This window comes from Telmatherina bonti (assembly GCF_933228915.1).
Source record: "Telmatherina bonti genome assembly, chromosome: 8".
Lineage (NCBI taxonomy): Eukaryota > Metazoa > Chordata > Actinopteri > Atheriniformes > Telmatherinidae > Telmatherina > Telmatherina bonti.
This window is the reverse complement of record NC_136626.1, coordinates 5,988,583-6,008,773: the sequence shown is the minus strand read 5'-3', so window position 1 is coordinate 6,008,773 and position 20,191 is coordinate 5,988,583. Positions and strand designations below refer to the sequence as shown.

The following is a 20,191-nucleotide window of genomic DNA, read 5'->3' as shown; positions in this document are numbered from 1 at the left end:
GATTAAAGTCATTTAACTGGATAAAGCCTCTGCTGGTATGAGACGGAGACGCAGGCTGGCCATGTGTAAATTCACAGCTTCCGTCCTGCAAAAAACCAGAACTTTTAATGAAGGCTGCGTTCCACTTTGAGATTGTTTATATATTCATATAAGTAAGGGATTATGACCAACGAGGTGCCCATTATCAGAAATCAATGGATGACGCGGTGGAACGGTTACCTTTGCAAAGTCCATGAATTTCTGATAATGGAAACCTCGGAAGGCATTACCCCGGTAACACCGTGGTCACTCACAAAGGAAATGATATAAGATCAATTACTAATGTTGTTTTTACTGTTAAAATCATGTTTTTTACAAGACGCGGCAGAGCGGACTATTTAATGTCTCTTATTGTGGCGTTGCCAAGGTAACCGGCACAGCAGCAGATACCATTGCAACAAATACCCAATGATGCACCCATGTTGAGGCACGCCTTGGTCTGCACAATGCAGCCAGGGTTAATTGTGGGGAGCTCAGTGTGTATGAACGTGAGTGAGTGTGTGCACATGGTGTGCCGTCAGGTGATCGAGCCTGAAAGACATAGTGTTGAAAGGAAGGGCCGCCCCCTTCTCTTAACGAATTTGATGGTTGGTTTCGGAGATGGGGAGGAATTGGGAGACATGTTTTTCCTTTCTGTTCTTTCCTCTCTGTTTATTGTCCAGATATTCTTTCTGCTCTCTGATCTGCCCGATTGTCGCTAAGAATTCAGTTGCTATGGTTACCAACTGGCGTTTGAGCCAGCGCAATGATTCAGAACTATTGGGCTGTTTCACAGAAGTTTTTTAACTGATGTCCGATATCACTTTTTAAGCGACACCCTGCAGCCAGTCAGAATCGAGTATTCACCCAGACCGTGGTATAAAAGTAATGAATGCATCACTCGGTATGCGTTTACTCTGATGAGAATGACAACGTTTCTGAGACGTCTGCAGCTGCACGGAGCTTCATTCAGACCTAAATGTGCATCAGGATCTCAACGTCAAACACTGGCAAACCAGAATATTTCATCTTACTGTAATAAAAGCAAGACAAAGAGAAAAAACCAACAGATTGTCACATAAACAGCTGATATGTAAGATGAGATGTTCACATGTGGACTTGAAACTTTAGTTATCAGGAACTCACAAAGACCCAGAACCTGGAAGGTTTTCCAGAAACTCCCGGATCTCTCCTCACATTCTGTGCCTGCCTCGATCTTTCTTCTTCAGTATGTTGATGCTGCTCTGCTGGAAGAAGGATGGATGAGGAATCTCTGCTGCCTTCATGTGGTACTCAATCGACCTTTGATACTCCCTTCTATCATAGAATAAGTATTTTGCGTAGCAGTTATAGAGTATCTGCTTGTCTGCAGGTTCCAGATCTCTCTCCATCATCTCCTGATACATCTGCTCTGCTCTCTCCTGGCCCTGACCAGACTTAGCATACACGTTAGCAAGAGCAACCTCCTTCAGAAGACAAGAATGAGGGTAAAGAGAGATCACCTCCTCATGCAGACTGATGGCTCTGCTGATCATGCTTTTAGCAGGGCGACTTTCCTTATAAAGAATTATCTTCCATTTATAGCAGAGAGCGGCACATCTTTTCAGGTACCTCACATCTGGATGCTTCTTCAGGGCCTTTTCTGCCAGATCAACAGCTTCATCGTAGCATTTGAGCTCCCCGTAAACCCTCATCAGTGTTTTGATGCCGCTGTAGCTGCTGACAGGATTCATTAAGATCTTTTCTTCCAGCTCATGTGCTTCATCTTGGACTTGCTCTCCTCTCTTGGCTCTCAGCAGCAGGTCGACAGCAGCAAGGTACCGGTTGTCTGGATCCTGCTCTCGGGCCATTCTCATTTCCTCCAACATGTCAGCATCCTGGTCGGTGTTGTGTTTATAAGCACCCACCAACACCAGCAGGCGGCTGGTCTGCCATGGCGCCATGTCTGGCTTCATCCTGATGGCTCTCTGGAAGTAATCTGCAGCCTGCAGCTTCTTGTCTTTGTTAAACTTCATCAGGGTCCAGGCCTTCTCAGCACAGACCTCTGGGTGGAGCTCATCCTGGATTGGAGGTGGAGACTGCTCCATCAGGGTGTCCAGCTTTGATAGGTAAGCTTGGCTCTCGGTGTCTTCACCTAGATGGTGGTGCAGCCATGCCAGGTTCCCGTAGTTCACCAGCAAGCAGGGAGCCTCATCTGCATCTCCCAGCTGGTGGAAGGTCTCCGTGGCCCTGCTGAAGAAGTCCCGGGCCTCTTCCCTGAAGCCCAGCTGGTAATGGATGAAGCCCTGCAGGTTGTAAATGTGACCCAGCCAGACGTTTCCCTCATCAGTACCGATGTCCACCAGTTTGTCTCTGAGATGCATCAGTTTGGACCTGCTGGCGTCCAGATTCCAGGTGAAGTGGCACTGCAGGGACTCCAGTCTGGACGGACTCTGAGCAGCACTGGAAACCATTTAAAAAGACAAAGGTTAACCGTCAGACCATTAATTTAATCTGCTGATACTTTCAGAACAAACTGGAGGAAAGAGCAATGCAAGAAGCTGCAGAGTGGACTATTTAATATCTCTTGTTGTGGCATTGCCAAGGTAACCATCCTTAATGGTGTTCTGCCATAAATTTTGGTTTTGTAGAAGTCATTTATGTTAATTTAGCCTCAGGGTTTTTTTTTATGGAGTCTTTTACTTTGAAGGTCCGTTTGAGCCTGTGACAGGAAGTCAGCCATGTTGTGTTAGTTCTCGGTCAGCCACATGCAGGGAAATTCATCCTCTGACATCTGCGTTCTGCTCATGCCATCGACATCACCGTCTGCAAGTTTTTACTTAGTTTAAGAGCAGTATTTTGTTTAAGCTTTTCTTATTTATGTGGAACGTTTATCATAAACCTAAATTTTGATTCTTACAACATTCTAACTGGTTATGTTGGCTCACTGAGGTGCAGACATGCACTAAGCTAAAAGTAGCTGTTTCATTTTCTTTATGCAGTTTTACTCCATGTTGAAATGTGTACGTGGCTCATCGTCTTAAAGTGGAGCTACATCCTGACTCATATTCATTCAAGCGGAGTAAGCCTTACTGCTAAATTGTGTTGGAGAGAAACAAGGAGAGCAGGACAGGCAGCACCTGCAGCTCGAACGGCAGCAGATACCATTGCAACAAATACCCAATGAGGCACTCACGATAAGGCACGCCTTGGTCTGCACACTGCAGCCAGGGGTAATTGTGGGGAGCTCGGTGTGTATGAACGTGAGTGAGTGTGTGCACACGGCACGCCGTCAGGTGATCGAACCTGAAAGATAAGAGTGTTGAAAGGAAGTGCCGCCCCCTCCTCTTAACAGATTTGATGGTTGGTTTTTATAACAGCATCAGAAAAATTCGGCTGTGGGAAAAACTAAATGCGAACAGCACAGACCTTTTCAATTCATAAAGATTGTTTCTGTAATTTCTTTGTTCCTGTTATTGCAATAATTTTATTCTAGTTTTCAGAACATTACTGTGAAGTTGCTACGCTACACACCGCTGCAGAGTGACGGTCGGAGCCGCTCTGTCCCTCTGCAGTGACTGATTTATATCAACCATCTCGATACGACATCAATATCATACAGAACTGAGATGGGGAGGAATCGAGACACATTTTTTTCCTTTCTGCCGTTTCTTCTCTGGTTATTGTCCAGATATTCTTTCTGCTCTCTGATCTGCCCGTTTTTTGCCAATATTTCTGTTGCTATGGTTACCAACTGGCGTTTGAGCCAGCGCAATGATTCAGAACTATTGGGCTGTTTCACAGAAGTTTTTTAACTGATGTCCGATATCACTTTTTAAGCGACACCCTGCAGCCAGTCAGAATCGAGTATTCATCCAGACCATGGTATAAAAGTAATGAATGCATCACTCGTATGCGTTTACTCTGATGAGAATGGCAACGTTTCTGAGACGTCTGCAGCTGCACGGAGCTTCATTCAGACCTAAATGTGCATCAGGATCTAAACGTCAAACACTGGCAAACCAGAATATTTCATCTTACTGTAATAAAAGCAAGACAAAGAGAAAAGAACCAGCAGATTGTCACATAAACAGCTGATATGTAACATGAGATGTTCACATGTGGACTTGAAACTTTAGTTATCAGGAACTCACTCAGACTCAGAACCTGGAAGGTTTTCCAGAAACTCCCGGATCTCTCTGCACATTCTGTGCCTGCCTCGATCTCTGATCTTCTTCAGCAGGTTGATGCTGTTCTGCTGGAAGAAGGATGGATGAGGAATCTCTGCAACCTTCATGTGGTACCGAATCGACCTCTGACTCTCCCCTCTATCATAGAAAATGTTTTTTGCGTAGCAGTTATAGAGCATCTGCTTGTCTGCAGGTTCCAGATCTCTCTCCATCATCTCCTGATACATCTGCTCTGCTCTCTTTTGATCCCGATGAGATCTCGCCAGAATGTCTGCAACCTCGATCTCCTTCTTGAGAGAGGAATGAGGGTAAAGAAAGAAAACCTCCTCATGCAGACTGACTGCTCTGCTGATCATGTCTTCATTCAGAGGAATTTCCCTGAAAAAAATGATCCTCCACCTGTAGCAGAGAGCGGCACATCTCTTCAGGTATCGCACATCTGGATGCTTCTTCAGGGCCTTTTCTGCCAGATCAACAGCTTCATCGTAGCATTCGAGCTCCCTGTAAACCCTCATCAGTGTTTTGATGCCGCTGTAGCTGCTGACAGGATTCATTAAGATCTTTTCTTCCAGCTCATGTGCTTCATCTTGGACTTGCTCTCCTCTCTTGGCTCTCAGCAGCAGGTCGACAGCAGCAAGGTACCGGTTGTCTGGATCCTGCTCTCGGGCCATTCTCATTTCCTCCAACATGTCAGCATCCTGGTCGGTGTTTTCGTACTTGAATCGAGTCACCAACGCCAGCAGGCGGCTGGTCTGCCATGGCGCCATGTCTGGCTTCATCCTGACGGCTCTCTGGAAGTAATCTGCAGCCTGCAGCTTCTTGTCTTTGTAAAAAGTCATCAGGGTCCAGGCCTTCTCAGCACAGACCTCTGGGTGGAGCTCATCCTGGATTGGAGGTGGAGACTGCTCCATCAGGGTGTCCAGCTTTGATAGGTAAGCTTGGCTCTCGGTGTCTTCACCCAGATGGTGGTGCAGCCATGCCAGGTTCCCGTAGTTCACCAGCAAGCAGGGAGCCTCATCTGCATCTCCCAGCTGGTGGAAGGTCTCCGTGGCCCTGCTGAAGAAGTCCCGGGCCTCTTCCATGAAGCCCAGATGGTAATGGATGAAGCCCTGCAGGTTGTAAATGTGACCCAGCCAGACGTTTCCCTCATCAGTACCGATGTCCACCAGTTCGTCTCTTAGATGCATCAGTTTGGACTTGTTGGCCTCCAGATTCCAGGTGAAGTGGCACTGCAGGGACTCCAGTCTGGACGGACTCTGAGCAGCACTGGAAACCATTTAAAAAGACAAAGGTTAACCATTAGACGCTTGATTTCCTTTTAACCTAATAGCTACAAAATATAATTAGACATTCTGTCATGTTTTGGGTTCATTATTGAGAAATACGTCTTTACTACAATCACACCTCAAACAGCCATATTGACGGCTGGGTTTCCAGGAAATGTTGCTTTAGTGGACAAAAATGCCCAAATGATGCAGAATTAGGGTTATGGCTCCAGATCTGGTCCAAGACCAGTAACACCAGTGTCACAAAGTTCCACCATAGAACAGACATGAGAAGATAAAATCACCATCATGATGTCAAAGAAGAAAGAAAAGAGCGATGTGTGTAATATCTCAGCACGTTTGTCTGACAAAATCGAACTTGCAGCGTTAAAATGTCCGAGGGGTTGAAAGGAAAGTCATCTGTGGACATTTTAACATGTTTGGTTCTAGTGTTTAACAGTCTGCAGTTTCATCTCATACGGAAGGATGAAGAGAAAGTCTACACTGAAAGACGAGGAATTAAACATGTTCTGAATGTGAACACCACACAAAGACAAAAAGTAAAATGCTGAAAGGTCAGTGGAAGATAACATGTCAGGAAGGAAATGAAGGAACCTGGATGATAAAAGTGATTGAAAAGGATTGAAAATGGTTAAAAAAAACACCATAACATCCTTTACCTCATCATCCAGCTGTTTTCTGTAAACACGAAGCTGTGAACGTTTGTGGTGTTAAAGCAGGAGCTTCTCCGGTGGTGACGATCTGAGGATGTCGACTGGAAGACGATGGCTCTGCTGGAGACTTTTATACGGTGTTCCGGCTGGCTTTTGGATTTCCAGAAATGCAGTTGGTGTGAGAAAGAAGCAGGTTTCTCCGGTCCTCATAGTTTTAAGCTTAATAATGCAGCTAATTTGAACCCTCCTGGATTAGTTTTTGTTTTGGTTTGTTTGTGTTTCCTGTCAAACACATGAAACTGAACAATTCTTTGTCTCCTATAGCGTAGAGCAGCATCGGAGGCCTTCAGGGCCGCGCACCAACAAACAACGGGCCCACGCACGGTGACATTTTCACATGACAGGAAATCTCAGCCTGATAAAAAGTGACTGAAACTGCAGCCGCCACAGATCTGTGGGGGATGAGTTCCTGGAGAGATGCAGGTGGAGATGGTGGTGGAGGTGGAGATGGTGGTGGAGATGTAGATGAGAAGCAGGTGGACCTCAGGTCAGTAGGAGATCACGGCCCCGTGGCCTCACACTATCCAGCAGGTTGACACCTGGGGGTCACACCACCCAGCCAATGTGTCCATGTGGGACCACAAGGGTTAAATCTGAGCTGCAGATGAAGTCCCACATGGGTTTGTCCACGGTTTCCATGGTAACCTCCCCTGTGTCTGTCCATATGGGTTTCAAATTGATCTGATTGGATTTTAGCCTGCAAGCTTGTCCAGTTCCATTTCATTCCCACTCAGAACCCAAACCTAACCCTCATGGCGCCGCATGGACGCCCTGGCGGGGACGTTTCCAGGCCAGGTCTCCTTCAGCTCAGAGGGAGGAGTATTATGGTGATGTTTTACAGAAACGCAGCTGAATCTGTGTCGCGTTATACTTTTGGCTGCCGGTCTGCAGACTGACTGTGTGTCATACACACACACATACGGCAGGTACACCACACCTTTGGGTTATCCAGATCTGACTGAACCCTTCTCTAAGTTTCATCCTTCTTCCTGGTGTTGGACTCATTACAGGTAAAAACTTCTGCACCTGAAAACCACTGAGTATCTGCTGGACTGTGTTTTAAATCTTTATCTCCTACAGACTTTAAATTCAGCAACAAGAAGCAGACATTCCTCCTGCTGCACAGCATCAGTTTCAGAAGCCAGCAGTCGGCCTCACTGCTCCGTAAATGAAACTTAAACTGAGCTGCTTTGCTTCAGTTTCATTTACAGAACAGGGAGTTGGTTGTGATCTTATCAACCACTCCTCAGGGTTTATCAGACGGTGAGCTCCTCCTTGTTTACGTCACATGAACAGTGTTGCATCAGTGCAGCTCAGTCCAGTAAAGAGCAATGGAATGAGTCAAAAGATGAGCTATAATCACAAATAAGCAGGGAATCATTTTCCTTCCGTCCTATTTGTGTTTTGATCCTTTTATCCAAGTTAAACCAAGATAAAACCCATCCCTTGTTGCCAGGACAACAAACAAAGTTGTTATTGGCTGGTACACGCCATCCATCCATCCATTCTCTGCCGGTTATGTGGGGAGTCGCGGGGCAGCAGCCGAAGCAGGGAAGTCCAGACTTCCCTCTCCCCAACCACATTTGCCAATTATGTGGGAAATATAATCCCTCCAGCGTGTCCTGGGTCTTCCCCGGGGTCTCCTCCCAGAGGGACGTGCCTGGAACACCTCACCAGGGAGGTCCAGGAGGCATCCTGACCAGATGCCCGAGCCACCTCAACTGGTTCCTCTCAATGTGGAGGAGCAGCGGCTCTACTCTGATCTCCTCCCGGATGACCGAGCTCCTCACCCTATCTCTAAGGGAGAGCCCGGCCACCCTGCGGAGGAAACTCATTTCAGCCGCCTGTATACGAGATCTCCTTCTTTTGGTCACTACCAAACGGCAACGTCCGTCAGTTAAAAGTGAAGCCTATGCGGAAGTGCATAAAACTGCAGTCCCCCCTTCATCCACTAGGGGCTGCAAAACAGCGCAAATCCACATAGACTCCCATGTTAAAAAGACCAACTTCACGGCAGAAATAAACATGTTTACAGCCTGGTACAAAAATCCATTCTTGGTTTAATAGTTCAGGTTTGCCTTCATGACAACTGTGAGGGGAGTAAATTTAAAAGTAATTTAATCTTGAAATTCGACATGTTTAGGGGTGTGTCCTTTTGATTTAGAAGTACCCGATCTTTAGCCGCTTAACAACATTACCTAGTGTAGCCCGCTTACCTTCGTTAGCTGGTTAGCGCCTGTTAGCTTGGTTAGCTCTTAGCTACAGGCAGCTTGGAGTTCGCTCGATGTCAATCATCCCCCCCTCCCCCCTCCCCACAGCCCCCTCTCAGCTCCACCTCTTTGCCCATACTTGTATTTTCCAGGAGAGACAACATGCATGTCCCTACAAAGATGGCGATGGTAGGAACCGCCCACCAAGCTTCAATTCAGCTCTTCAGAAACCTACGGGTGACGTCACGGAGGCTGTGTCCATCTTTTAGACCCAATTCACGACCCAATTCAATTCAATTCAATTTAACATTATAGCGCCACTTCACTGTATAGCGCCACTTCACAACAATGTAGTCACAGGGCACTTTACATACCCAAATCAACATACACATAATTTCAAGCCAATTCATACATATCCTATAATAGAAACCAACTGATTGCATCGAGTCATGACTTGGATCCAATCCCCCATCCTGAGCTGCATGCGGCGACAGTGGGAAGGAAAAAACTCCCCTTTAACAGGAAGAAAACCTCCGGCAGAACCCGGCTCAGGGAGGGCAGCCATCTGCCTTGACTGGTTGGGGTGGAGACGACAGGAAAGACAGATCAACATGTACAACTGCACTTATTCAGGAAGACCTGCGGAAAAAAGGACAAAAAAGTTAGAGACGGCAATATTGGCATATATTTATACATTAATATATTAGAGAAATAGAGCGAGGTACTTCTCAGTGCATCAGGTAACATCCCCATTGCTACATAAGTAATTGTTGGCGGGGTCTCACCTGACGTGCTGACGTTGCGGTAACGTATTGTGTCATTTCCTGTTTCCCAAGCGTGTGTCACTGCGGATTGCTACGAGCCGTTGGCTCCTTTAACCTATTTCTATTGTTAACCAACCACTCACTTCAGCGCACAATATCTTCCCAAACCACTGTTTTATATATTGCATTTATTTTCGGGATCTTTGGCTTTCTGTTTACTTGACTTAAACAGCTCAAGCACTCGGTTTTAGCATGGCTGCTAGCTCTCTTCCCACACGGTCCCCTGCCTTTTCTTGCTCGGTGTGTCTGATGTTTAGCTACTCCTCCGCCTCCTTTAGTGATAACGGTAGGTGTATTAAGTGTAGCAGCTTGGCAACTTTGGAGGTGAGGCTCTGCGAGTTAGAAGCCCAGCTCTGCACTCAGTTAGGGAAGCAGTTAGTCAGCAAGCCCCCATTAGCCAGTGCGGAGCTACCAGCCAGGGCAGCCATCCCTAGCGGTCCGTCAGCAGTTTCCGCGCAGCCGGGAGCCGAGGCGGGCTGGACGACGGTCAGGCGGAAGCGTAGCCCCAAACCAAAACCCACTGGCCACCACCGACCTGTTGACGTTTCTAACAGATTTTCCCCGCTCGGCGACACACCCGCTGAGGCAGAAACCCTGATTATAGGTAGTTCCATAGTCAGAAACGTGGCACTAGAGACACCGGGGACCATAGTCAAATGCATTCCTGGGGCCAGAGCGGGCATCGTCGAATCGTATTTGAAACTGCTGGCTAAGGCTAAACGTAAATACCATAAGACTGTAATTCACGTCGGCGGTAACGACACCCGGTTACGCCAATCGGAGGTCACTAAAATTAATGTTGCTTTGGTGTGTAACTTTGCCAAGAGCATGTCGGACTCCGTAGTTTTCTCTGGTCCCTTGCCAAATTTAATCAGCGATGACATGTTTAGCCGCATGTCATCTTTCAACCGCTGGTTGTCTAGGTGGTGTCCCGATAACAACGTGGGTTTTATAGATAATTGGAGCGCTTTTTGGGGAAAGCCTGGTCTTATTAGGAGAGATGGCATCCATCCCACGTTGGATGGAGCCGCTCTCTTATCTAGCAATATGGACTCTTTCATTAGTCAGCTAAATTGACAACTCAGGGTTGGGACCAGGAGGCAGAATTGTAGTCCTACACACTTTTCTGCAGCTTCCCACCTGCCGCCGCCCACCCAAAACCCCATTCCGACCTTATACAACTCCCCAGCAGTAAGAATTAAACAACACAAAAACACTTCTCGGGTTAACCGTGAAAACCTCATAAAAATAAAAACAATAGATCAAATAAAATCTGAAAATAAGACAATAAAGTGTGGCCTACTGAATATCAGATCCCTCCCAAATAAGTCTTTATTAGTCAATGACTTGATAGGTGATCACCACATTGATTTATTCTGTCGTACGGAAACCTGGTGACAGCAAGAGGATTATGTTAGTATTAATGAAGCTACACCAGCTAACTATTTAAACTTTCACATTCCTAGAACTACAGGCAGAGGAGGAGGTGTTGCAGCTATCTTTAAGTCAGAAATTTTAATTAATCCTAAGCACAAAACTAACTATAAATCCTTTGAATTCCTGACATTAAATTTATCTCATCCAAAATGGAATTCAGAGAAACCGCTCCTTTTAGCATTAGTGTATCGCCCACCTGGACCTTACTCCGAGTTTCTGACCGAATTCTCTGATCTCTTGTCTGAGTTAGTGCTGACTACTGATAAAGTCATTGTACTAGGTGATTTTAATATTCACGTTGATGATGAAAATGATAGTTTAAACATTTCCTTTAGCTCTATTCTAAACTCAATTGGGTTTTCACAAAATGTTAATGGTGCCACTCACTCTCATGGTCATACTCTTGATCTGGTTCTAACATCTGGTATTGAGACTGATAAGCTCAAAGTATTTCCTCAAAACCCTGTATTGTCTGATCACTTCTTAGTAACCTTTGAATTCACTTTAACTGATTACTCACTGACCAAAAATAAATTCTACCATAGTAGATGTTTATCAGACAATATTATTACAAAATTTAAACAATCAATTAAAACAATTTTTTCACATCTACCATGTGTTAGCATGACTGAGAGTCCCCCTTTAAGCTTTACTCCTGCTCAGATTGATCAGCATGCTGATATTATAATAGCTTCATTGCGTACAACCTTGGATAATGTTGCTCCCCTAAAGAAGAAGAAATTGGATAAGATTATGAAGGCTCCCTGATTTAATTCCCAGCTTCGAGCTCTAAAACAGGCGTCAAGGCGTTTGGAAAACAGATGGCGTTCATCAGGACTAGAGGAGTCTCGCTTAACCTGGAAAGAAAGCTTAATTGTCTACAAAAAAGCCTTACGTACGGCAAGAACAGCTTATTATTCATCACTGATAGAGGAAAACAAAAACAACCCTCGGTTTCTTTTCAGCACTGTAGCTAGGCTTACTAGGAGCCGGAGCCCTGTGGAGCCATGTATTCCTTTCTCACTTAGCTGTGATGATTTCATGTATTTTTTCAGGAATAAAATTGACACTATTAGAGATCAAATTCACAATATTCTTCCTTCTACCTATAATGTTGAGCCTGTTGTGGTGTCCAAAGCATCCTTAGAACCAGGATCTGACTTGTGTCTAAATAGTTTCTGTCCTGTCCAACCCTCTGAATTAACTAAAATAATAGCTTCATCTAAACCATCCACCTGTACCTCAAACCCTCTCCCAACGAGCCTCTTTGAGGACATTTTCCCTTGAGTTGATACATCTCTACTAAATCTTATCAATATGTCTTTAGTGACAGGATATGTACCACAATCATTTAAAACTGCTGTAATCAAGCCTTAACTTAAAAAGCAATCTCTGGATCCAGAGGTGTTAGCAAATTATAGACCTATATCTAATCTCCCGTTTATGTCCAAAATTCTGGAGAAAATAGTTTCAGCTCAGCTACATGCCCACCTAAGCAGAAATAATTTATTCGAAGAGTTTCAGTCAGGATTTAGAGCTCATCATAGCACTGAGACAGCATTGGTGAAAGTTACTAATGACCTTCTTATGGCCTCAGACAAAGGATTTCTGTCCGTACTTATCTTGCTTGATCTTAGTGCTGCATTTGATACAGTCGATCATAACATTCTGTTACAAAGACTAGAACAGGTGATTGGAATTACAGGTACAGCGTTAAGTTGGTTTAAATCATATTTATCTGATAGACTTCAGTTCGTTCATGTAAATGACAAGTCCTCTTCACAAACTACAGTAAGTCGTGGAGTTCCTCAAGGTTCTGTACTTGGACCAATACTCTTCACGCTATATATGCTCCCCTTAGGCAAAATTATTAGACAGCATGGAATAAACTTTCATTGTTATGCAGATGATACTCAGATATACTTATCCTTTAAACCAGATGAAACAAATCAGCCCAATAGGCTACAAAATTGTCTCATAGACATAAAGACTTGGATGTCTAGAAATTTTCTCCTCTTAAACTCAGATAAGACTGAAGTAATTCTCGTTGGATTTGAAAAACTCAGAGCTAAATTTTCCGGTTTTGTAATGAACCTGGATGGCATTACTTTAGCTTCCAGTGCTACAGTGAGAAACCTTGGAGTAATATTTGACTCGGACCTGTCCTTTGGCCCACATATTAAGCAGGTTACTAAAACAGCCTTCTTTCATTTACGTAATATAGCCAAAATTAGGGACATTCTGTCTCAGAGTGATGCAGAAAAACTGGTTCACGCTTTTGTTACTTGGAGACTAGATTACTGTAACTCTCTATTACTGGGCTGTCCTAAATATGCCCTGAAAAGCCTTCAGCTGATCCAGAATTCTGCAGCCAGAGTCCTGACCAGAACCAGCAGGAGAGATCATATTTCTCCAGTTTTAGCCTCTCTTCATTGGCTGCCTGTTAAATCTAGAATAGAATTTAAAATCCTTCTCCTTACATATAAAGCCCTTCACAACCAGGCACCACTATATATCAAAGACCTCATTGTTCCTTATATACCAAGCAGAGTACTTCGTTCGCAGACTGCAGGCTTACTTGTGGTTCCTAGAGTCTCAAAGAGCCAAGCAGGAGGCAGAGCCTTTGGTTATCAGGCCCCTCTCTTATGGAATAAGCTCCCAGTTAGTGTTAGGGAAGCAGACACCCTCCCCACCTTTAAGACTAGGCTGAAGACTTATCTTTTTGATAAGTCCTATAGCTAGGGATGGTTAGCATCCCTTAGTTATGCTGCTATAGGTTTAGACTGCTGAGGGACATTTCCTGATACACTGAGCTTCTTTCTCTTTCTCTTTCTCGCTCTCTTTTACACCCCCCCCCCAATAACAGTGTAGCACCATTAACATGTATGTCTCCTGTCTCAGCAGGTCTCCCTGGCCGGGAGTAGCATTTCCTGTTGTCTGTTGTCTTTCTGTCCTCTTTCCCCCACTCAGCAGAGGCAGATGGCTGCATGTCCTTGAGCTGGGTTCTGCCAGAGGTTTCCTTCCTGTTAAAAGGGAGTCTTTGTTGGTTTCTGTTGGTTTCCTTATATAGGCTATTATGAATTGGCTTTCATTATGTTTTCTTCTCTGTCTGTAAAGCGTCTTGAAATGGCATTGCCGTGATTTGACGCTATATAAATAAAGTTGAATTGAAAGTTGAATTGAATTGGCTAGACTACCCATAACTATAAGAGCAATGAGCCTAACCTGTCAGGGGGTGTGGGTTCTTTTCAGGATCCACCAGAGGGAGCCAGAGGAACCATTTTCTGGAGGGTGTTTTCACCACAGGTGTGCAAGTCTGCACACCTGTAGAGTATTAGAGATCTTCTGCCAGCACTATATCTGCAGCTGATTGCCGTCGCTTGAGCGTTGAGCCTCTGTGGTAAAACCTAAGCCCTCCAGCAAGTTCCTGTAGCCGCTAACGTTTGAGAGACTTTACAAATTCTTGGTTTTTTTCCAGAGACACTCCTTTGTGGACTCTCCAGAGCTACCTGCGATTTCCCTCCCAGCAGCCAATCATCACCAGCAACCACTCCCTACCAATAACCTGGCTTTCTCTTCACTGGCTATCCTCCGGATCCGATCAGCTTGTCGCTGCCTATCTGCCCTCCACCGAAAAGACCCTCACTGGCACCCACTGCCAACATCCATCCTCTCGGACCTCCTGACACCACCCGAATTCACGGCAACTCCGAGACAAGTAGGACACCTTCACTTCCCTGAGAATTATTCCATCATTTCCATTACTCATACATCTATCTTTGCAGAGAACCCCGCCTTCGGGTCTTTCCGGAACCATCCCCTCAGTTCACCAAATAAACCATTTTCACATTCTCCAGATTGTTTAATCGTGCATGTGGGTCCAACATCTTCGCACCATGACATAACCTGGATAGTTGGGTCCCATACATGCATACTCCAACTCAGGAGATGCTCATATCCTAACTATAAGAATCATGGAAAAGGAAGGTTTTAAGCTCGATCTTAAAGGTGTGGAGGGAGTCTGCCTCCCAAACCCATGGTGGGAGCTGGTTCCATGATAGCTAAAGGCCCTTCCTCCATAGTACTTTTTGAGACTCTGGGAACCACCAGTAAACCTGCAGTCTGAGAGCCAAGTGCTCTATTTGGAATATATGAAACTATAAAATCTTTTATGTACAATGGAGCTTGGTCATGGAGAGCTTTATATGTGAGGAGAAGAATTTTAAACATTATCCTGGATTTAACAGGGAGCCAGTGTAGAGAGGCTAAAACTGGTGAAATATGATCTCTCCTGCTAGTCCTCATCAGAACTCTCGCTGCAGCATTTTGGATCAGCTGGAGACTTTTCAGGGCATATTTGGGACAACTCATGAATAAGGAATTGCAGTAATCCAGTCTTAAAGTAATAAAGGCATGGACTAATTTTTCTGCATCTTTCTGGGACAAGATGCCCCTAATTTTTGCAATATTACGCAGGTGAAAGAAGGCGGTTCTAGAAACCTGTTTTAAATGTGAGCTAAAAGACAAGTCCTGGTCAATAATGACTCCAAGATTTCTCACAGTGGTACTGGAGGCCAGATTAATGCCATCCAGATTAATTACATAACTGGATAATTTTGTTCTAAGTTTTTCAGGCCCGAAGATAATGACCTCTGTCTTGTCTGAGTTTAAAAGGAGAAAATTCAGAGTCATCCAGGTCTTGATGTCTGTAAAACATCTTTGTAATCTAAGAAACTGGTTTAATCTGGCTTCATGGAGAGGTAGATCTGAGTGTCATCCGCATAGCAATATAAATTTATACCATGCTGCCTGATGATATTTCCTAAGGGAAGCATGTATAATGTGAAAAGTATTGGTCCAAGTACAGAACCCTGAGGAACTCCATGACTTAGCCTGGTGTGTGAGGAAGACTCATCATTTACATTTACAAACTGAAATCTATCAGATAAATATGACTGGAACCAGTCTAATGCGGTCCCTTTAATCCCAATAACATGTTCCAGCCTCTGTAGCAGAATATTGTGATCAATAGTATCGAATGCAGCACTGAGATCTAAAAGAATGAGTACAGACAGAAGTCCTTTATCTGAGGCCATGAGAAGATCATTAGTGACTTTCACCAGTGCTGTCTCCGTGCTATGATGAGCTCTAAATCCTGACTGGAACTCTTCAGATTGTTTCTGCTCAGATAGGAACATAGTTGGGTTGAAACTGTTTTCTCCAGAACTTTAGACCAGAAGGGGAGATTAGATATTGGTCTATAATTAGCTAAAACTCCTGGATCCAGAGTTGGTTTTTTAAGCAACGGTTTAATTACAGCTGTCTTAAAATATTGAGGTACATATCCTATTAATAGAGACAAATTGATCAGGTCCAGTACAGATGTATTGATTAAAAAACATATTTCTTTGAATAATCTGGTTGGGATGGGGTCTAAAACACAGGTTGAAGGTTTAGATGAAGCTATTATGTTGGTTACCTTGGAGAGCTGTACAGGCAAGAAACGGTCCAAATGACAATCAGCTTCAAAAGACGTCTCTAAGGCTGCTGCAGATGAAATAACATTAGTAGTGTTAAGGCTATTACTGATTTCCTTCCTGATAGAAACTATTTTGTTTACAAAGAAACTCATAAAGTCGTCACAGCTGAGGTTGAAAGGAATAGATGGCTCAACAGCACTATGGCTCTTAGTCAGTCTGGTTCCAGTGCTGAAGAGAAACCTGGGGTTGTTCTTCTTCTCCTCTATCAATGATGAATAATAAGCTGTTCTAGCCACACGCAAGACTTTTTTGAACACTATTAAACTTTCTTTCCAGACTATGTGACACGCTTCTAAGCCAGATGAACGCCATTTTCTTTCCAAACGTCTTGATGTCTGTTTTAAAGCTTGAAGCTGGGAATTAAATCATGGGGCGCCACTTCTTCTGACTGGCTCTCTTCTTCTTTAGATGAGCAACATTATCTAGTGTTATATGTCATTCTAGCAACACATTCATCGACCTGTGTTGGAGTGAAGCTCGGATGGGTGTTTCCTGTCAAGTTAACACATGGTATTGGAGGAAATACTGCTGAAATAGACTTCTTAAATTTGTAAACACTGTCTGACAAACATTGATTATCATGAATTTTCTTCTCAGCCCTTGTGTAATCAAGTAAAGTAAACTCAAAAGTTGTTTAAAAAATTATCAGACAGAACAGGGTTAAGAGGAAAAACTGTTAGTTGATCACCTTTGATGCCGTATGTCAGAACAAGATCCAGAGTGTGATGATGAGAATGAGTCGGTCTGTGGACATTTTGCGAAAATCCGATTGAACTTAATATAGAGTTTAAGGCAATGGTTAAACTGTCATGTTCATCATCAACATGAATGTTAAAATCCCCCAGAACAATAACTTTATCAGTATTCAGCACTAGGTCTGATAAGAGGTCTGAGAAGTCAGTTAGAAACTGTGAGTAAGGTCCAGGTGGACTGACAGGGACTCTGCCAGACGTTTCCAGCAGACTTTCATGAGGATTTGTGCCTGCCAGACCTGACCGGCTTCTTCCTCCACCATCTGACAGTAGTCAGGACCTGTACCCCCACCCGCAGGTGGAGGGAAACTACCCTTTCAACCACCAGGGTAAACACCAACATGCAGGAACCAAGCCATGGGCCAATAAGAATGCCCAAACGTGCCTGGCACCTCTCACCATGAGCAACTCCAGAGTGGAAGAAGATCCAGCCCCTCTTGAGGGTACTGGTTCCAGAGCCCAAGCCATGCATTGAGGTGAGTTTGACTATATCTAGCTAGAACCGCTCAACCTTGCACACAAGCTCAGGCTCCTTCTCCGCCAGAGAGGTGACATTCCATGTTCTTAGAGCCGTAGGTAGGGTCCAAAGAGTGGACACATTTTAGAATTCCAGAAACAGATTTATTTGTTCTTTCAGGGTTTCTGATGATCTCCTAGAGCAGAGAAGGCAGGTTGGCAGGCTGGCAGGCAGAAAAACAGGCAGGATCTCTGGCAAGGAGAAATACTGGGCAGGTTACAAAACTGAGAATTTACACTTGGGTAAACCATCAAGCTGTTACCGCAAGGCAATCAACAATCTGGCGACGATCAGCACGCTGGACTGGACTTAAATACATGGGACGTTGATTGCCAGATGCCGATCAGGTGCTCCTCCACTTGCCAGAAGCTGACCATGCCCACCAGGAAACAGGAATCACCACAAGAACCCACTGTGTGAACTTCTAGACCTTGACCCAGCGTTGCTTGTGGTCTCATTTGTGATCAAGTAACCCCAAATTCAGCCTCTGGTTTTACAAAGGCCTTGTCTGGTGCCCTCTGCTGGTTATTGTTTGGTGTCGTTGAATTAGTAACGTCATCATTCATGTTTACGTCCCTCATGCTGTGTGCTCTATGTTGTAATGTTTGGTTAGAGAAGAGTATCTTGTCAGTCTTACGTTTGATGGACAGACAGAAAGACTTACTCAACTGTGAAGCATTATCCGCCAAATTTAGTATAGAATTTATTGTCGCTCTGAGTGAAATGGAGTGAACTTTTAATTACATTTATTGGATTTTTTTTTTTTTTTATTACACCTCTTCAGTTTTAACTGCAAACACAAAGTGCACCTTGTTTCCTGGGAACTGCCAAAGTGCCAGCCAGTGGGAGGAGGTCAGAAGAGAGAGTTGCTTTGCTGGCCCGGGTTGTCGACAGGCTGTATTGCAGTGGGGCTGGTGGCCCTTGGGCTACTGCTACACCTTAGGGGTGAGTCAGGCAGGCTCCTTGTGGCTGGATGGAGGTCACAACTGCAGCGCCCAGCCTCATGGGAGCTGGGGGGAATGTTGGTGGGCCATAGGGGTCTGGTGGCTGGTTACATCAGCAGAGAAGATTTGTTTTGTCATGTATGTCTATATGTCATACCCGTATGTGGTATATCAGCCCTCATACTCAACTCTGCTGCTATATAAATATGCCTCCATTTGAAAGGTAAATAGACAGACTTTCCAGCAGTAGAAGATTTATTACCAAGAAGCTTTGTTACAAGAGAAAGTCCACCAAACATTCATTTCCATCACTTAATGTTTAGCTATTGTGTTTTAAGCTGTTGTCCAGGTTTCATCGCAGGGGCTGGCTGGACCCGCACCCTGAAAAAGCCCACATGATGCCACCTCTGACTGGGTTCACCTCCTGCAGGAAGGGAACTTCTGAGGCAGCCGAGGACATTTAGAGATAATAACACAAACTAAGATAAAAAACTAAACTTAACTGAATATACAAGAAACAAGACATAAAGCTAAAAGCAAAACAAAAGCTAGAAGAAGAAAATTAAAGCAAAATGAACCAAAAAAAACAGAATTTTTTTCAAATTAAAACCAGACATAACCCAGCAGATCATTACAAACAGCTATCAGCTCACGTTTAACACAAAGACTTCATACATGTTGAGTGACATGCCGAACAGTAACGTATGTTTAATGTTTGTTTCATGCAGTTATTGAAGTTTAAATTCAGCATTGTGTGTTCTAAGTAGATCCTGTTATAATGTTCATACTACCAGAGGCTGTCACCACTGCAGATATTACAATGTTTCAAATACACTTCTTGTCAAAAGTTTGGACACACTTTTCTATTGGATTTAAAGGAAAAAGTGTGTTTCTTTTGACTAGTAGTATATAATGCATAAAAAGGCTATATCTGGATTAATTTATAATCATGCTTTTGTCAGTTATCAGGAACTCACAAAGACTCAGAACCTGGGAGGTTTTCCAGAAACTCCCGGATCTCTCAGCACATTATGTCCCTGCCTCGATCTATCTTCTTCGTCAGCATGTTGATGCTGTTCTGCTGGAAGAAGGATGGATGAGGAATCTCTGCTGCCTTCATGTGGTACTCAATCGACCTCTGATACTCCCTTCTATCATAGAATAAGTATTTTGCGTATCTTATTATAGAGTATCTGCTTGTCTGCAGGTTCCAGATCTCTCTCCATCATCTCTTGATACATCTGCTCTGCTCTCTCCAGGCCCTGACCAGACCTCGCATACACGTTAGCAAGAGCAACCTCCTTCAGAAGACAAGAATGAGGGTAAAGAGAGATCACCTCCTCATGCAGACTGATGGCTCTGCTGATCATGCTTTGAGCAGGGCGACTTTCCTTATAAAGAATTATCTTCCATTTATAGCAGAGAGCGGCACATCTTTTCAGGTACCTCACATCTGGATTCTTCTTCAGGGCCTTTTCTGCCAGATCAATGGCTTCATCGTAGCATTTGAGCTCCCTGTAAACCCTCATCAGTGTTTTGATGCCGCTGTAGCTGCTGACAGGATTCATTAAGATCTTTTCTTCCAGCTCAGGTGCTTCATCTTGGACTTGCTCTCCTCTCTTGGCTCTCAGCAGCAGGTCGACAGCAGCAAGGTACCGGTTGTCTGGATCCTCCTCTCGGGCCATTCTCATTTCCTCCAACATGTCAGCATCCTGGTCGGTGTTTTCGTACTTGAATCGAGTCACCAACGCCAGCAGGCGGCTGGTCTGCCATGGCACCAT

At 44.4% G+C, this 20,191-nt stretch overlaps 2 protein-coding genes and 1 pseudogene across 3 annotated transcripts; all 3 read right to left on the bottom strand.

Annotated features, from left to right (window-relative positions):
- Positions 1-1,211: 1,211 nt before the first annotated feature.
- LOC306759500 (interferon-induced protein with tetratricopeptide repeats 1-like) lies at positions 1,212-3,593 on the bottom strand (the record flags this gene model as incomplete). The annotated part of the gene is made up of 2 exons (XM_079245169.1): positions 1,212-2,460; positions 3,532-3,593. The coding sequence occupies 2 exons, from the start codon at positions 3,591-3,593 to the stop codon at positions 1,212-1,214; spliced, it is 1,311 nt and encodes a 436-aa protein (XP_079101295.1).
- Positions 3,594-4,147: 554 nt separating this feature from the next.
- LOC306759499 (interferon-induced protein with tetratricopeptide repeats 2-like) lies at positions 4,148-5,464 on the bottom strand (the record flags this gene model as incomplete). Its single annotated transcript, XM_079245168.1, has 1 exon — positions 4,148-5,464. One exon carries the CDS (start codon positions 5,462-5,464, stop codon positions 4,148-4,150), a length of 1,317 nt encoding a protein of 438 aa, XP_079101294.1.
- A 13,967-nt stretch (positions 5,465-19,431) lies between these two features.
- LOC306759498 (interferon-induced protein with tetratricopeptide repeats 1-like) lies at positions 19,432-20,191 on the bottom strand (annotated as a pseudogene). The gene has a single exon. The product of its transcript is annotated as an interferon-induced protein with tetratricopeptide repeats 1-like (transcript).